The sequence below is a fragment of the Pan troglodytes genome, chromosome 9 (assembly GCF_028858775.2).
Source record: "Pan troglodytes isolate AG18354 chromosome 9, NHGRI_mPanTro3-v2.0_pri, whole genome shotgun sequence".
In the NCBI taxonomy this organism is placed as follows: Eukaryota; Metazoa; Chordata; class Mammalia; order Primates; family Hominidae; genus Pan; species Pan troglodytes.
Genome location: NC_072407.2, coordinates 59,791,019 through 59,809,869, shown reverse-complemented (window position 1 = coordinate 59,809,869; position 18,851 = coordinate 59,791,019). Strand labels below are relative to the sequence as shown.

The 18,851-nt window shown below is 45.9% G+C and overlaps 1 protein-coding gene across 2 annotated transcripts; it reads left to right on the top strand.

Moving 5' to 3' along the window:
- Positions 1 to 5,663: 5,663 nt before the first annotated feature.
- On the top strand, positions 5,664 to 7,946 carry TIMM10 (translocase of inner mitochondrial membrane 10). Of its 2 annotated transcripts, none has more exons than XM_001138330.8 (3): positions 5,664 to 5,773; positions 6,197 to 6,312; positions 7,507 to 7,946. In XM_001138330.8, exons 2-3 carry the CDS (start codon positions 6,242 to 6,244, stop codon positions 7,706 to 7,708), a joined length of 273 nt encoding a protein of 90 aa, XP_001138330.1. In that variant the 5' UTR covers positions 5,664 to 5,773; positions 6,197 to 6,241; the 3' UTR covers positions 7,709 to 7,946. The 2 variants fall into 2 exon arrangements, with proteins under 2 accessions (XP_001138330.1, XP_003318032.1); XM_003317984.7 differs by having other exon boundaries at positions 5,667 to 5,773; positions 6,138 to 6,312.
- The last annotated feature ends 10,905 nt before the right edge of the window (positions 7,947 to 18,851 follow it).

Genomic DNA, 18,851 nt, shown 5'->3' with positions numbered 1-18,851 from the left:
TTCAGACTCAGGACTGGTTTTTCCTTCTACTCTTTGTAAGACTGCCTCCCTCTCATTCTTCTGGACTTAGCTGAAATTTCATTCCCTCAGAGAGGTTTTCCATGACCTTCAATTCCTCTCCATCATTTCAGCAGTTTTTATTGTCCTCATAATACTAAATCTAAAATTACCTTATTCATTTCCTTATTATCTGACTCTCTTACTAGGCTTTAAGCTCCATGAGGGCAGGGATTTTATCTACTATACTCATGGCTGTATGCCTAGAGCCTAGCAGAATTGCCTGGCTCATATTAGGTACTTGATAAATACATACTGAATGAAATAACTAATTAATTAACAGAAATATGACAGGAACTTGGAGGTCTTGCCCGGGATGATCTGAAAGAGAGATCTTTCTGTGCATCTAGGTTTGGGTACTAGTCATGAAATAGTCCAATATTAATGGTTGCCAGCCAGCTCTAGTAATACTTGAAAGCCGGCTGGGATTATAGGCATGAGCCACCATGCCCAGAGTATTTTGCTCTTTTCAATATCTAATGACAGTAGGATAAGAGAAATGAATTTAAACAAAAAACCAGCAAGCCAGAGAGAGATGTGGAAAAACTCGCCAATCTTGGGCAGATATACTCTGGATGGGTGCTGTTTTGAGAATAAAGTGAAGAAGCATGGATAGAAGTGGGGAGAGCAGTCAGGAGACAAACTCAGTGACCCTGGTGCAGGATGGTGGTGGCTTGGACCACAGTATCAGCCATGGAGGTAAGAAGAAGTGATGGGAAACAGTAATAGTGCAGACAGTGAATAAGCCAGGGCCAGCTTTTTCTTCAAGTGAATAGAATGACGTAAGCCATTTCATCACAAGGGAGGTTACAGGAAACCTCTGTTTTTGTATTCTCTGCACCTCTCATGAGTGGTCAGGGACCACTTGAAGTGATTCTAGATGAAAACTCTGCATCTCTTCTTCTGGGGCTGGGGTCCCACCCAAGAGGACAATACTGACCCACGATGAATGACAAATATACAACTCGCCTTTGCAAGGTTGGGAAGGGGTAGAATGCAGGGTAGAATGAAGAGCCAGAGTTTCAGCATGGTGTTGACAGAGATCAGTAGCTTTGGATGACATATCTGGAGTCTAAGGATATCTTCAAAGTCTGAGGCTATCTAAACTGTCTTCTACAAGAAGCAATTCAACTGGGACCATTGGAGATTCCTACCTGTAGGTCCCCATATAGAGGAAAGACACAGTCTCATAGTAAATAATCATAATAACAATAGCATCATCATCAATAAGAGCAATGGTTTTCCAGAGGCTGAGCAGCTGGGGAGATGGAGAGTTGCTGTTCAATGGGTATAAAATTTCAGTTATATAAGATGAATAAGTTCTAGAAATCTGTGTACAATATGGTACATATAGTTAACAATACTATTTTGTGCACTTAAAAATTTGTTGGCCGGGCGCGGTGTATAAAGCACTTTGGGAGGCCAAGGCAGGTGGATCATGAGGTCAGGAGACTGAGACCATCCTGGCCAACATGGTGAAACCCCATCTCTACTAAAAACACAAAAATTAGCTGGGTGTGGTGGCATGCGCCTGTAGTCCCAGCTACTTGGGAGGCTGAGTCAGGAGAATCCCTTGAACCTGGGAGGCAGAGGCTGTAGTGAGCGGAGATCGTGCCACTATCCTCCAGTCTGGTGACAGAGCAAGACTCCGTTTAAAAAAAAAATTTGTTAAGCAGGGCCCAGTGCAGTGACTCATGCCTGTAATGCCAGTGCTTTGGGAGGCTGAGGCAGGAGGATCGCTTGAGGCCAGGAGTTTGAAACCAGCCTGGACAACATAGCAAGACCCTATCTCTACAAAAAATTTTAAAAACCACTCAGGCATGGTGGCTCGTGCCTGTAGTCCTAGCTATTCAGGATGCTGAGATGGGAGGATTGCTTGAGCCCAGGAGTTTAAGGTAACAGTGAGCTATGATTGGGTCTCTGCACTCCAGCCTGAGTGACAGAGTGAGACCCTGTCTCAAGGAAAAAATAAATAAATAATAGGGCTTTATCTGTTAGAGATAAAAATAGATGAAGAAAATATGGACAAATGTTAACAATTCCTAAGTCCTGGTGATGAATATATGGAAGCTCAATGTCTTGTTCTCTCTGCTTTTCTGTATGTTTTAAATATTCCATCTGGGCATGGGGTGGCTCATGCCTGTAATCCCAGCACTTTGAGAGGCCAAGACAGGAGGATTGTTTGAGCCCAGGAGTTTGAAACCAGCCTGGGAAACATAATGAGACCCTATCTCTTAAAAAAAAAAAAATTAGCCAGGCATGGTGGCTCACGCCTCTAGTTCCAGCTACTTAGGAGGCTGAGGTAAGAGGATTGCTTGAGCCAAGGAGTTCGCGATTGCAGTGAGCACTGATCATACCACTGCACTCAAGGCTGGGTGACAAGGCAAGATCCTGCCTCAAAAATCCTAAGTAAAAATAAAAATAAATTTGCCCCAATGAAAGTCTAAAAATGAAAAAGAATGAAAACAATGATTTATTTTTATTGAGCATCTACCATGGACTAGGTACTTTACTTACACAATCTTTTATACAAATATTTTTCTTTCTTTCTTTATGGCCAGCTCTTACTCATACTTGTATAATCTTATTTGTTTTCTTTTTTGTAGAGATTTTTAAAACTTTTTATTTAGAAATAATTATAGGTTCACAGGAAGTTGCATTAATAGTACAGAGAGGTCCTGTACACCCTTTACCAACTTCCACTAAAGGTTAAATCTAACATAAGTATATTCAATATCAAAGCCAGATAATTTATATTGGTACAATGTGTGTGTGTAGTAGTTCTACGACTTTTTTTTTTTTTTTTTTAAGACTGAGTCTTGCTCTGTCGCCCAAGCTGGAGTGCAGTGGCGCAATCTCGGCTCACTGCAACTTCTGCCTCCCTCCTCCCGGGTTCAAGCGATTCTCCTGTCTCGCCCTCCTGAGTAGCTGGGACTATAGGCGCATGCCACCACACCCGGCTGATTTTTTTTATTTTAGTAGAGACGGGGATTCACCATGTTAACCAGGATGATCTCGATCTCCTGACCTCGTGATCCACCCGCCTCGGCCTCCCAAAGTGTTGGGATTACAGGCGTGAGCCACCGCGCCTGGCTTTTTTTTTTTTTTTTTTTTGAGACGGAGTCTCACTCTGTCGCCTGGGCTGGAGTGCAGTGGCACGATCTCGGCTCACTGCAACCTCCACCTCCCGGGTTCAAGCGATTCTCCTGCCTCAGACTCCCGAGTAGCTGGGGTTACAGGTGCCCACCACTACACCCAGCTAATTTTTTGTATTTTTAGTAGAGACGGAGTTTCACCAACAAGGCTGGTCTCGAACTCCTACCCTTGTGATTCGCCCGCCTGGGCCTCCCACAGTGCTGGGATTACAGGCGTGAGCCACCGCACCCTGCCAGTTCTATGACATCTTATCACCTGTGTAGATTCTTGTAACCACCACCACAATCAGGATACAGAATTATCCATCAACACAAAGATCTCTCTTGTGCTACCCTTTACAGGTACACTTCTATCTCCCCATCAACCCTAACACTAGACAATCAGAAATCTCTTCTCCATCTCTATAATTTTGTGATTTTGAGAATGTTACTTAAATGAAATCATACAGTATGCAAACTTTCATCAGGCCCAGTAGATATTGCAAGATTCCTCTTGTAAGAAACCATCTCCTTTTCCCACGCAGTTTCTTAACTTTCCATAATGTTTCTTTTTTGCGGGGAGTGGGGGGTCGGAGTTTCACTCTTGTTGCCCCGGCTGGAGTGCAATGGTGCGATCTTGGCTCACTGCAACCTCTGCCTCCTGGGTTCAAGTGATTCTCCTGCCTTAGCCTCCTGCTTAGCCTCCTGAGTAGCTGGGATTACAAGCACCCGCCACCACACCGGGCTACTTTTTTGTATTTTTAGTAGAGATGGGGTTTCACCAAGTTGGCCAGGCTGGTCTCGAACTCCTGACCTCAGGTGATCCACCCACCTCAGCCTCCCAAAGTGCTGGGATTACAGGCGTGAGCCACTGCACCCGGCCAATGTTGACTATATTTTCAAAGGCAAAAACCAAGGCAAGATATGTCCATCTGTACAAGAGTATCATAGCAGCATTATTGCATAATAGGCAAAAACTGGAAACAATCCAAACATCCATCAACAGGAGAATGGATAGATGAATTGTGGCATACTCATACAATCAAACACTAGACAGCAATAAAACAGAAGGAATAACAGATGCACACAACAATATGGAGGAAATCTTACAGGTACATTGAGCTAAAGAAGTCAGGCACAAAATAGAAAATAATGTATAATTCCATTTACACGAAGTTCAAGAACAAGGAAAACTAATTGATGGTGATAGAGGTCAGAATAGTGGTTAACTTCGAGAGGGGGTATTGATGGAGAAGGAACACAAGATAACTTTTTGGGGTGCAGGAAGTATTTTATATCTTGATCTGGATGGCGGTTATACAAATGTACATATACATACATATATATTTAATTAAGCTTAACATTCGTGTATTTTATGCACTTTATGAATGTTATACCCCAATCTTTAAAAATCAGGGCACAAGTTTGGCAAAGATGAGTCTTCAAAGCAGTAGAAAGGTCAATTGTTTAAAATTAGGATGGTCTTGGACAATTAGGGAAGCTTATGATGGCCACACATAAAATGTCTAGCCCATCTTTTCCAATGGGCAATGTGCCCTTGCGTCATTAATTTACATCTTGTAAATTTATTTTACCAGGAAATTGTGTGACAAATCAAGGGACTGAGTATTGTTTCCTTGTTTCCTTCTTTTTAGTGGGGAATGAGTGCATGGTGCAGTTTGAAGAACACATTAAGTCTTGAAAGTTGGAAAGTTCACCAGTACCCTTCTTTTCCTCACCCAATATTAGCCCTGGTGGCAGCCGAAATTGCTTTTATTAATCTCTTTGTGGCTCAGGACCTCTAACTGTTGAAGAAAACATATTTTACACGTCTTGTCTTTCTGCGAGCAGGAAGCCTATCTAGCTTATCTTTGCAACCCCACACGGGGCTTAGTGTGACCTACACACAGCAGTAATCGCACAACGTCCCGTGGAGCACTGCTTCTCAAATTTGGCTGTACATACGAATCACCTGGGGAATTTTAAATTGTATTGCTGCCTGAGGAATTTTAAACTGTACTCCCAGAGATTCTGATTTAATTGAAATGAGGTGAGTCCTGGGTACTGGGATGTTTAAAAACGTTCCAGGTGATTTTAACGCGAAACAAAAACAGAACCGCTGTTTGGGGGCGTTCTTCCTTCTCCACGCCTGATTTGCGCTCAGGAGTCGGCTGTCTGGAACGGGGGTGAGGTTCACAGGTGTCTGTCGCCACGCCTCTTCCTACAGAACCAATAAACTGAAGCCGCTCGGGGACATCCCAAAGGACTTGAATTCTGATCGGGTTGCAGACGCTCTGCACCCCGCCCAAGCCTCTATGGTACTTTGGTGTCCTCTCTAGCACTGGCAAGTCGCCTTCCTCTTCGCCCGGCGCCAGCCGCTCCCTCTCTATGATCGCCGAGTTCCCGGCGCCGTCTCGTTGGTATTTAATTCCGGAAGCGAGTTTGAATCAAAGAAGAGGCGGGACTTTCCTCCCGGAAGTAACTCACGTGCTTCCGCTGGAGCCTCTCGGGAGGCGGGTAACGTTATAGTATTTGTCAGAAGTTGGGGTCTCCGTGGGCATTGTGATCCGTCCCAGGCAGTGGTAAGTGACACATGACCTCTGAATTCAATGTGGCCCTGATGATGGCGTCGCCATTTCAGAGGTGTAGCCTTTGGGCTGGGTCCTGGTCGCCTCTGTTCAGCGTATGATCCCATTCCCAGAGCCCTGGAGGTTCAGGTTCGTGGGTTAGAGCGTTCTCCTCCGGTCCTCGATCTCCTTAATAGAGGTGACCTCCAGGGACTGGGGCATCAGAGATCCGGGGCTCGATTTCCAGGCTCGCCATGGACGTCCTGTGCGACCTTGGGCTAGGCCTCAGTTTCCACATCCGTGAAATGGGGTGGTTAAGCTCACTGAGGTTAGTGGCCCTTGGTGGTCTGGCGCCTTGTGAGTCCTCTGTATCCTCTAGCCCCAGGGGTCTGAGAGTGAACGGCGGCGGTGGGTGCTGATGGTGATGTCTGCTCCCAGGATTAGGAGGCCAGAAGGAGATCCCTTCCACGGTGCTAGGCTGAGATGGATCCTCTCAGGGCCCAACAGCTGGCTGCGGAGCTGGAGGTGGAGATGATGGCCGATATGTACAACAGGTAAAGAGAACTATGTGCTACCCTGTCTTGGAAAATAAGTCTTGGTAGCCCTTATCGAAGGTGAATGACTTATGACAAATTCCTTCCTGAATGTAGGGGAGCCTGAGGCCCATGCTTACCCTCCCCACACCCACCTTCAAGGTTGATCCTAATGTAGATGCAGTAAAGGGTCACTAGAATGAGTTGGGCATGTAGGTGGGGATGGAACTGGCAATGCAGGAGCCAAGCAGGAAGAGAAACTCCAATCCAGGCTCTGGTTAGGTTCCAAGAAAAGCTGAGTATTTGCCTCTTGACAAATAGCACATAGCCAGCCCATTTAGTAGTTAACATTTTAAAACCCTTTATTCTGTGTCAGGCACTTGTTAATCTTCAAAATAATCCAGTGGGTTAATTTTATTAGTCCCGTCTTAAAATGAGGAAACTGATGCTTCTAGAAGTTAAGTAACTTCCTTAGGGTCCGCAGCTGGTCAGTAACAATGCCAGAACTAGCACCTCAGTCTGATTCTGCAACTAGTGCTCATAACCATTTGGCAAATTTGGGAACAAATCCTGGCTCCACCAATCACCAGCAGTATAATTGGACATGTTACTTGCACTGTTTGACAATTGGATTCCTCATTATGAAAAAGACATAATGATACCTACCTCATAGGACATCATAAATATTAAATCTAAAAATATATGAAAGCTCTTAGCCTCAAGCCCAACACTTAGTGAAATGTCTGCTATTTTTATTGGCTTAAGCTCTCTTGATTGGTTGGTTTATCCTGAAGGCTATAAATTAGAAGGATTTTTAAGTGTAGACTGTGAGGTCAGATGACCTGGGTTCATAACCCAGCTCTGTGTGATCCTTAGAAAATTACTGAGCCTCTGTTTGCCTTAATTTCCTCATCTGTAAAATGGGGATACATATCTCCTAGGGTTATTGTAAGCATTGCATAACAATGCAGGTAAAGCACTTAGCATGATGCCTGGCACATAGTCCTCAACAAATGGTTTCTACTTAGTTAGTCATATACATGGACTTAGACAAGTTTCCTACTTGCAAGGACCTTCCAGTGGTTGAGGTGTAAACTGAGAATTTACACTGCTTTCTTGGGGAAGGTGAAATCAGTATAGCCGGGCTGGAATGGTCAAGGTTCCTGGGATGTCACAGGATGCTGCTGACATGACCTTGCCCCTCCCTCCCTCCAGAATGACCAGTGCCTGCCACCGGAAGTGTGTGCCTCCTCACTACAAGGAAGCAGAGCTCTCCAAGGGCGAGTCTGTGTGCCTGGACCGATGTGTCTCTAAGTACCTGGACATCCATGAGCGGATGGGCAAAAAGTTGACAGAGTTGTCTATGCAGGATGAAGAGCTGATGAAGAGGGTGCAGCAGAGCTCTGGGCCTGCATGAGGTCCCTGTCAGTATACACCCTGGGGTGTACCCCACCCCTTCCCACTTTAATAAACGTGCTCCCTGTTGGGTGTCATCTGTGAAGACTGCCAGGCCTAGGCTCTCTGTAGAGAGTCTTCAAGGTCCCGGAGTGGTAGCACTGTCTCCTGGTGAAGGAGTATTTGTCACACTGGAATGTGACTGTGTGTGTATGTATGTGTATATATATATATATAAAAACAAGTTTGTTGACACCTACTATGTGCAAAGCAGTGTGCTTGGCATTTGAGAGTAAAGAAAACAGACACAGCCCCTACCAGCAGAGGGAGACTAATGTAGTGTTTAAGAGTAAGACAGGCCGGGCAAGGTGGCTCATGCCTGTAATCTTAGCACTTTGGGAGGCTGAGGTGGGTGGATCACTTGAGGTCAGGAGTTCAAGACCAGCCTGGCCAACATGGCAAAACCCCGTCTCTACTAAAAATACAAAAATTAGCTGGGTGTAGTGGCGGGTGCCTGTAATCCCAGCTACTCAGGAGGCTGAGGCAGGAGAATCGCTTGAACCCAGGAGGCAGAGGTTGCATGAGCTGAGATTGTGCCACTGTACTCCAGCCTGGGCAACAGAGTGAGACTCATCTCAAAAAAAAGTAAGACAGCTTAGGTTTGCCTGCTGTCTGCTGCTTTTTGTGTGGCCCTGCACCTGTCACTTTTGTGTGCTTTAGCTTCCGCATCTGTAAAATAGGGTTAGCCCCCTGACTAATCCTGTTTTACAGATGAGCAAGCTGAGGATTTAAGAGGTAAGTTGCTTGCTGGAGCAAGCTTGCTGGAGGTCACACAAGCAGAACAATAACATGGAGGCCAGACCCGACTGCTGCGTTTGCTGTCTCCAGATGGGACTGTGGTTGACACCAGTGCCACTGTGACAGCAGTACCTTCAAAGTGGGCCTTCCTGGTAGAAGTGTCTGGGATGTAACTAGGTCATTGGAGTAAAGGAGACAGAATAGAGGCAGTGGGTTTGGGGCTTGTGAGTGCAGGTTCAAGCCAGACTGCTTAACTTTGAGTTTCTACTGAAATTTTCTAGCAGTGTGATCTTGAGTAAGGCATTTTAACTGCTCTGTGCCTCAATTACCCCATCATAAAATGGTAGTAAGGTTACCCACCTCATTAGGTAGTTGCAAAAATTAAACGTGTTAATAACCAAAGCACTTAGGAGAGTGCCTAGCATACACTGAGTATCCAATAACATTACCTTTTTTCATTGCTAAGTTTGGTGGGAGGTGAAGATACCGGATGTACTGGAAAACTTCAAAGCCATTACTAGTCTTTAGGGTAGAAAGAAATAAAGCTCCTTTCCAGGTACTGAAGTGCAGATTTTGGTCAACAGGTGGCGCCGTCTGCTCATGGTCAGCACTGCTGTGGACAATTCCGCACATTTTATCATTTGCCTATTCTTTGCTGGCCTTGTTCTTGAAAGAGAGGACAGGTGAGGAAAATCGATATTGTGCATGCCCTCAGGTTTAGCAAGAAACATCAAGAATTCTCTGTTAGCACATAGCCAGAACATCTAGAAGGGGTGGTAGGAGTGGGGATTAGAGGTTCCAGCTGGAGGCAATGGCACTTGCAAAGGCTTTGTTGAAGTGGCGGTAAGTGTGGAGGTGGAGCATTCAGGAAAGGAGAGCTTCAGCTTCAGTGTGGCTGGAGTGCTGGGTGTGAAGAGAGGTGAAGATGAGGCTTGGAGGCTGGGCAGATTTCACTCCAAAAGAGCTTGGTGAGCGGTGATAAGGAGTTTGGATTTTCTCCTACTAAGGACAACAGCAAACTATTGAAGAGTTTAAATCGTTCAGTGACAATGACACGTTTGCGTTTTGGTGGCTCACTCGAGCTGCCAGCCAGGTAGACAGTGGCAGAAGATGGAAGATAAAGCACTAAAGGGTGATGAGGCAGGAAGCCAGTGAGGAGAGAAAGGGGACGATGTGAGTGACAGTAAATCATTTGTTGGGTTGCTATTGTGTGCTAAGCTCTGTGCTAAATTCTTCACGTGTATTATTTCAGCTAATCCATCTAACAACTCTGTAAGGCAGGTACAATTGTTCCCAGCTGAAGAAGCTGAGGCTCTCAAAAGCTAGTAACTTGCCTAAGTTCATGCAGCATGCAAGTTGTCCAGCCAGGATTCTAACTTAGACACCAGAGGCCACTTTTAACCACTCCTCTAGGACTGGGGGAAATGGTCCCTAGTGAGATATGTGTCGAGTTTCATATTTCATTCAACAATATTGTTGGCCTGCTACATGCGAAGAGCTGTGGAAAGTGCCCAAAGTGAGTTAGATCCCTGTGAGCAAGTGGGATGGGGGTGGAGTGGACAGTAGGAGGGCTGGAACACACATAAAAGGGTATAAGAAATAACAATTAGGCCGGCCAGGGGTGGTGGCTCACGCCTTTAATCCCAGCACTTTGGGAGGCCGAGGAGGGTGGATCACTTGAGGCCAGGAGTTTGAGACCAGCCCGGCCAACATGGTAAAACCCCATCTCTACTAAAAATGCAAAAATTAGCTGGGCTGGTGGTGCACGCCTGTAATCCCAGCTACTTGGGAGGCTGAGGCATGAGAATCACTTGAACCCAGGAGGCAGAGATTACAGTGAACTGAGATTGCACCACTGTACTCCAGCCTGGGAGACAGAGTGTGACCTTGTCTCAAAAAAAGAAAACAAAACAATGAAGTAGGTACTTTCTGCCATAGGGAGGAGTCATAAACTGCTAGTCCTCCGGTGCATTTTTGCTTATCAGTTTTAAAAATCAGAGAATGTCTCAAAGAATTAGGATGTCAGCTTCTTTTGAAAATTTGGGCCAGAAGCGGTGGCTCACGCCTGTAATCCCAGCACTTTGGGAGGCTGAGGTGGGTAGATCACCCGAGGTCAGGAGTTGGAGACCAGCCTGACCAACATGGCAAAACCCCGTATCTACTAAAAAATACAAAAATTAGCTGGGCTGGTGGTGCATGCCTTTAATTCCAGCTACTCAGGATGCTGAGGCATGAGAATCACTTGAACCCGGGAGGCAGGGGTTACAGTGAAATGAGATTGCGCCACTGCACTCTAGCCTGGGAGACAGAGCAAGACCCTGCCTCGAAAAAAAGAAAAAGAAAATTTGGAAGCTCTGACAACAGTTGACCTGCATTCCTGCTTGGCATCAGCCTGATGGTGGATGGGCAGAGGCTCAGTTGTCTGCCAAACCTCCCGTCACTGATGTCTTTCCTCGCTGTCATCATCTGCTTGACATGTGGGCATTTGGTGTGTGCCTTCTGCTCTGGGTGCCCAGATGAATTGGATGCTATATGAGAAAACATTCTGTAAATGTCTTGTGGTAGGCAACCTCAAAGATCACTGGGGCCTCCAATGATCCCTCCTTCCTGGTATTCATGCCTGTGTATAATCCTCTCCCTTGAGTGTGTACTACACCTGGATACTTGCTTCTAATAAACAGAACACAGCAAGGGTAATGGGATGCTACTTCTAAGGTTAAATTACAAGAGTGTAAAGTCTGTCTTGTTTGTTTCCCTCTCTTGATCTTCCTCTCATTCTCTCTCTCTCCCTCTCTCTCACTTTCTTACTGTCTTGTCCTTCCCTTTGTTTACTCTGATGAAGCAAGCTAGCAAGCATCCATGTTGTGAGCTGACCTATGAAGAGGCCCATGTGGTGGTAAGGAACTGAGGGCAGCCTCCACCCAGCAAGGAACTGAGTCACTCATCATATGGGTGAGCTTGGAGACAAATCCTTCCCCACTTGAGCTTTCAGATGACGGCAGCCCTGGCCGATGCTTTGCAGGCTTGTGAGAGACCCTGAGACAGAACACTCAGCTAAGCTATACCCTATCTCCTGAGATAGAGTATAATACATGTAGTTTTAAGATACTATGTTTTGGGATAATTTGTTACTCAGCAATAGATAACCAATACATATACCATCTACATAACTGTTTCAGTTGTCTGAGACTATATTTAGTCATTTTACACCTACATCAAGAATGTGTCAGGCACCATTCCAGGTACTTGGAATACATCAATTAACAGAATAGGTAAAGAGGCCAGGCATAGGGCTCACATCTATAATCCCAGCACTTTGGGAGGCCCAGGTGGGAGGACTGCTTGAGCCCAGGAGTTGAGACCAGCCTGGGTAAAATAGTGAGACACTGTCTCAACTAAAAAAAAAAAAAATTAGTTGGGCATAGTGGCACGTGCCTGTGGTGCCAGCTGCTCAGGAGGCTGAGGTGGGAAGATCGCTTGAGCCCGGGAGTTTGAAGCTCCAGTGAGCCCCCGTCACAAAACTGCACTCTAGCCTGAGCAACAGAACAAGACCCTGTCTCGATTAAAAAAAAAAAAAAAGAAAAGGAAAGAAAGAAAAAAATAGGTAAAGATCCTTGATTCTTGCCCTCTTGGAACTTGTATTCTAGAGGGGGATGGTTTTTCATAGTAGAAGTCTGTGTTGACAGCGCTGTTTAAAGCTCCTTCAGCATCTGGGGAAAAGGTTCTTCTTTCAGATCTTAGGCCTCTTTGAAAATCTGACAAAAGTCACAGCCTGTCTCCTGAATGCACATAGAATTTTGCATGCAATTTTAGAGATTTTCTTTTTTTTTTTTCTTTTCTGTTTTGAGACAGAGTCTTGCTCTGTCACCCAGGCTGGAGTGCAGTGGTACAATCTCAGCTTACTGCATCCTCCACCTCCTGGGTTCAAGCAGTTCTCCTGTCCCAGCCTTCCAAGTAGCTAGTATTACAGGTGCCTGCCACCATGCCCAGCTAATTTTTGTATTTTTAGTAGAGATGGGGTTTCACCTTATTGGTCAGGCTGGTCTCAAACTCCTGACCTCAGATGATCCACCCGCCTTAGCCTCCCAAAGTGCGGGGATTACAAGCGTGAGCCACTGTGCCCAGCCACAATTTTAGAGATTTTCATAAGAGCTCTTGTGGGCTGACCTAAGAGGAGTCTTGTGACAAGTTGTGTTGTCACACAAGGTGTCATAGGTGCTGGGGCAAAGAAGATAGAAAATCTAAACCAATTGCAGTCAGGTACAGTGGCTCACGCCTGTAATCCCAGCTTGGGAGGCCAAGGCAGGAGGATCACTTGAGGCCAGGAGTTTGAGGTCAGCCTGGGCAGCATAGTGAGACACTCATCTCTACCCGCCCCTCAAAAAAGAGATGTTCAGCAGGGTGTATAAAGGAATGTGTCCCATTGTCTTGGTGCTCAGGGAAGACTGCCTTCCAGAAAGTAATAGGTGAGTGAGATTTGAAGGATGGTTAGGAATTTGTCAGGTAGGAGGCATGGTGGGTGGTGAGTTCTGTGTTAAGTGGTGAGAGGATAGTGGTGAGGAAGGTGGGCAAAGGCCCTTGCCCTCTGAACTGTCAGAGGAACAAATATATGATGAGTTTTATCAAAGGGAAACTCAGATGTTATATAGGTTACATTGCAAAAGGATTCATTGCTGGAGTCAGGCTAGTTACTACAAGAAGTCAGGCACTTAAAGGAAATGATCATTAAGATCTGAAGTGTTGCCTGGGCACAGTGGCTCATGCTTGTAATCCCAGCACTTTAGGAGGCCGAGGAGGGTGGTCATTTGAGGCCAGGAGTTCGAGACCAGCCTGGTCAACATGGTGAAAACCCACCTCCACTGAAAATACAAAAATTAGCCGGGCGTGATGGTAGATGCCTATAGTCTCAGCTACTCAGGACTCTAAGGCAGAAGAATTGCTTGAACCCGGCAGGCAGAGGTTGCAGTGAGCTGAGATAGATTGCACCATTGCACTCCAGCCTGGCAACAGAGCAAGACTGCCTCAAAAACAAACAAACAAACAAACAAAAGATCTGAAGGGTTAGTTGGCTAGGCTAGTGCAGAGAATGTTCCAGCCCAGGAAGAACTTGAGGTAGGAGAGAGCATGGAGTGTTAATGGGTGTGAAGGAGGTTACCATGGCAAAAACACAGAGGGCAGAGGGCAGACCCAGATGGCACAGGACTCAGGGGCCATCATTGGGAGTTTGTGCATTTCCCCGAGGGTCACAGGAAGCCTTTCAAGGGATGTGGCCTGATCAAATCTACATCTCGATTAGTCCATTCTGATGGGCTAGTGGGGTCATGTGCAGGGGGTAGGATTGGGAAGACCCGGTTAGAAGGGTTGCAGGAGTCCAGGCCTGAGCTGATGGTGATCTGGGCTTGGGGGATGGTAGTAGCTGGAGATGAGAAGTCTTTACGTGGTAGGACCCACAAGCTCGCTGATAGGCTGGATGTGGAGAGTGAGGTGGGGAGAAAGCCTGGGATGACTTGAGTTTCGTGTCTTAAGCCACTGGGTAGAAGAGGGTGGTGCTTTTATGATACGGGCAACAGTGGAAGCAAGCAAGTTAGGGAGGAGGAAGGTCAGTTTCGGTCGTTTGAGATTATTGCATACTCTTTATTGTCTCAGAAGATCCAATGTAATTAGTGTTTTACCTTTCCAGCTGCAACCTCACACCACAGGCTCTGCATCCTATGTGCTTTGTTCACACCAGCCCTTGATCAGCTCTCGGAATGTCTCTGCATCCTCCTGTTGTAAGATTTTTCATTTGCTCTTTCCTCCTCTGGAGGATTGATAAATTCTACTGATTCTGACATGGAAAACTCTGAGCACAAGCATCACCCTGAAAGATTCCTCCCTGAGCCCCAGTCTAGATGAAATTCCCTTCTCTAAGCGTATGTTCTCATGGCACCATGTCTTTCTTCCATGGCGCTTCCTATAGATGATGTAACACTTGATTCATCTGTGACTCTCTCCTGCTGGGCTCTGTGTTCTCTGAGGATAGGGTCTGTGTCTTATTCAGCATTGAATCCCTAGTGCCTGACACACGCAAAGGTTTTTTTTTTTTTTAATTGAGATATAATTCGCACACCATACAATTCAGTCTTTTAAAGAATACAATTTAGGCCGGGAGTGGTGGCTCACACCTGTAATCCTAGCACTTTGGGAGGCTGAGGTGGGCGGAGCACTTGAGTCCAGGAGTTCAAAATCAGCCTGGGCAACATAGCGAAACCCTGTCTCTACTAAAAATACAAAAATTTTCCAGGCATGGTAGCACATGCCTGTAGTGTCAGGTACTCGGGAGGCTGAGGCAGGAGGATTGCTTGAGCCTGGGAGGTGGAGGTTGCAGTGAGCTGAGATTGTGCCACTGCACTCCAGCCTGGGTGACAGAGCGAGACCTTGTCTCAAAAAAAATAAAATATAATAAAGTATACAATTCAGCGTGTTGTATATTCACAAAGTTTTACAATGATCACCATTATCTAATTGTACAACATTTTCATTACCCCAAGAAGAAACCCCATACCATTAGCAGTCATTCCACATTTCCCATTATCTCCTCCCTCCAGTCTCTGGCAACCACTAATCTACTTTCTGTCTCTGTGGATTTGCCTATTCTGGGCACTTCATATAAATGCAGTCATACAATATGTGGTCTTTTGTGTCTGGTTTCTTTCACTTAGCATAACATTATCAAGGTTCATCCATGTTGTAGCATGTATCAGTACTTCCTTTTTATGGCCAAATAATATGACATTGTATGGGTATACCACATTTTGTTTCTCCGTTCATCAGCTGATGGACTGCTGGGATGTTTGCACTTTTTAGCTGTAATGAATAACACAGCTATAAACACTTGTATACACATTTTTGTGTTAACAAATATTCTCAATTCTCTTGGGTGTAGTATATTTAGGAGTGGAATTGCTGGGCTATAGTGGTAACTCTATGTTTAACTATTTGAGGACCTGCCAAACTGTTTTCCGAAATGGCTGCACCATTTTATGTACATTCTTCATGCAGAGATTTTTTTTTTTTTTTTTGAGACAGAGTCTTGCTCTGTTGCTCAGGCTAGAGTGCAGTGGCACGATCTTGGCTCACTGCAGCCTGTCTCCTGGGTTCAAGCGTTTCTCCTGCCTCAGCCTCCTGAGTAGCTGGGATTACAGGCACATGCCACCACACCCAGCTAATTTTTGTATTTTTAGTAGAGACGGGGTTTCACCACGTTGGTCAGGCTGGTCTCAAACTCCTGACCTCAGGTGATCTGCCCACCTTGGCCTCCCAAAGTGCTGGGATTACAGGCGTGAGCCACTGTGCCCAGCCTAAATATTTATAATAGCTATTTGTTAGGCTAAATAATTCATTAAATAATGAATTGAATTGGATACTTTTATTTTCAGCACTTAACAGACTAGAAGAGTGAGGCTCATGAGATGGAGTGATTTGGACAAAATCACACAAATAATCAGCTGCAGAGCCAGGATTTAGACCCACCCTGTCTCAGTGCTCTTGTCCATTAAGCTGTGAAGCAGCCTCTAGCCAGGAGCCCACATGACAGCCAATGTGATAATGCTGTTATACTTAACCTATGAGTAGTGTCAGGAGAACAGAGTTTAGGAAGGAATTAGTTTTGGGGGTAGAGGAGAACGTTGATAAATCCTATTGATTCAGATATGGAAATATATCTTAGGTCTCTTTCCTCTTCTCTGTTTTTTATTATTTTATTTATTTATTTAGAGACAAAATCTTGCTCTGTTGCTCCAGGTGGAGTGCAGTGGCACGATCTCAGCTCACTGCTACCTCTGCCTCCCAGGCTTAAGTGATTCTCCCACCTCAGCCACCTGAGTAGCTGGGATGACAGGCATGCACCACCACTCCTGGCTATTTTGTTTGTTTGTTTTATATTTTTTGTAGAGACAGGGTTTTGCCATGTTGCCCAGGCTGGCCTTGAACTCCTGGGCTCAAGAGATCTGCCCGCGTTGGCCTCCCAAAGTGTTGGGATTATAGACCTGAGTCACCATGCCTGGCCTATTTTTTATTATTTTAAATGGGAATTATTTTTGTTTGTTTGTTTCTTCTTGTTTTTTTTCTTTATTTCTTCTTAAAACAAAACAGGATCCATGTGCAGAATGTGCAGGTTTGTCACATATGTATACGTGTGTCATGGTGGTTTGCTGCACCTATTGTCCCGTCCTCTAAGTTCCCTCCCCTTACCCCCCAACCCCCACTCCCCAACGGGCCCTAGTGTGTGATGTTCCCCTCTGTGTCCATGTGTTTTCAATGTTCAGCTCCTACTTATGAGTGAGAACATGCGGTGTTTGGTGTTCTGTTCCTGTGTTAGTTTGCTGAGGATGATGGCTTCCAGCTTCATCCATGTACCTGCAATGCAATGGCACGATCTCGGCTCACCGCAACCTCTGCCTCCCAGATTCAAGCTATTCTCCTGCCTCAGCCTCCTGAGTAGCTGGGATTACAGGCATGTACCACCACGCCCGGATAATTTTGTATTTTTAGTAGAGACGGGGTTTCTCCATGTTGGTGAGGCTGGTCTCAAACTCCTGACCTCAGGTGATCCGCCTGCCTCGACCTCCCGAAGTGATAAGATTACAGGAGTGAGCCACCATGCCTGGCCTCATTCCTTTTTATGGCTGCAAAATGTGAACTATTATGGTGGTCTCCTAACTGCTTTAAGGTCTCTGTCCTTTCCAATATATGCTCCATTAATTAAACACAAAAACCTGACAATAACGCTACCCTTCATTAAAAACAAACAAAACCAAAAGAAAACAAAATCCAGGAGTTTCCTGTTACCTACCCTGCAAGATTGAAAGTCCTTGGCCTCCCAGAGGTAATTCCAAACTGATTTTAGCCTACCTTTTCAGCTTCCTTTCCCACCATTCCCTTTTCATTTATTCAACAAATGTTGGCCGCAAGCTTATTAGGCGTCAGGCCCTGTGATAGGCAGCAGGCACACAAATCACCTACCACGTGGTGGTTCCTGCCCCCACAAGATGTACATCTCATGGGGCGGGATGGGGGCAGAAAACTAAGCTGATTATTGTAGATCAGTGTGGGGACTTCCATAGAGGTAAGCAGAGTATTTGGTGGGTATGTGGACAAGGCCCTGAATCCAGCCTAGAGTAGAGCTTCCAGAGAGAAGTGAAACTTGAGCTGAGTTGTGAAGGATGAGTACATTAGAAATGAAGAAGGAGGCTGAGCGCAGTGGTTCATGCCTGTAATCCCAACACTTTGGGTGGCCAAGGTGGGTGGATCACGTGAGGCCAAGAGTTCAAGACCAGCCTGGCCAACATGGTGAAACCCCATCTCTACTAAAAAAATACAAAAAATGGCCGAGTGCAGTGGCTCACACCTGTAATCCCAGCACCTTGGGAGGCCAACGTGGGCGGATCACGAGGTCAGGAGTTTGAGACCAGCCTGTCCAATATGGTGAAACCCCGCCTCTACTAAAAAATACAAAAATTAGCCAGGCATGGTGGTGCGTGCCTGTAGTCTCAGCTACTCAGGAGGCTGAGGCAGGAGAATCACTTGAACCCGGGAGGTGGAGCTTGCAGTGAGCCGAGATCACGCCACTGCACTCCAGCCTGGGCAACAGAGTGAGACTCTGTCTCAGGAAAAAAGAAAAGAAAAGAAAAAAATATCAGCCCACAGGTGGTGGTGTGCACCTGTAATCCCAGCTACTTGGGAGGCTGAGGCATGAGAATTGCTTGAACCTGGGAGGCAGAGGTTGCAGTGAGCTGAGATCGTGCCACTGTACTCCAACCCGGGCAACAGAGCTGGAATCTGTCAAAAAAAAAAAAAGAAATGAAGGAAATCTGTCATTCCCACAAGAAGGAATAGCAGGTGCAAAGACTGGGAGGTGTGAAACCAGCTGACTGACTCTTCACTGCACATGTGCTGAGTGCCCCTTAGGTGAGGTGCTGTTCTGGGTGCTGGGATACACAGCAGTGAATGAACACACCAAATGAGGCCTGTGTCCTCATGCAGCAGACAGTCCAACTCCATGGAAATGTGGGTTGAGATGAGGAACAGCAAGTGTTCCAGCCATGGGGGTCCATGGACCACTAGAGTCTCATGGAAAGGGTTCATGAAAACCTTGAAATGTGAATGTTGATGAGTGTGTGTGTCCATGTTCACACAAGCATTTTTGTCAAGAGTAGATCAATAACATATTTATTCTTTTTTTTTTTTTTTTTGAGACAGGGTCTCTGTCACCCAGGCTGGAGTGCAGTGGCGAGATGTCGGCTCACTCCAGCTTCCTGGACCTCCCGGGCTCAGGGATCATCCTACTTCAGCCTCCCCAGTAACTGAGACTACAGGCACATGCCACC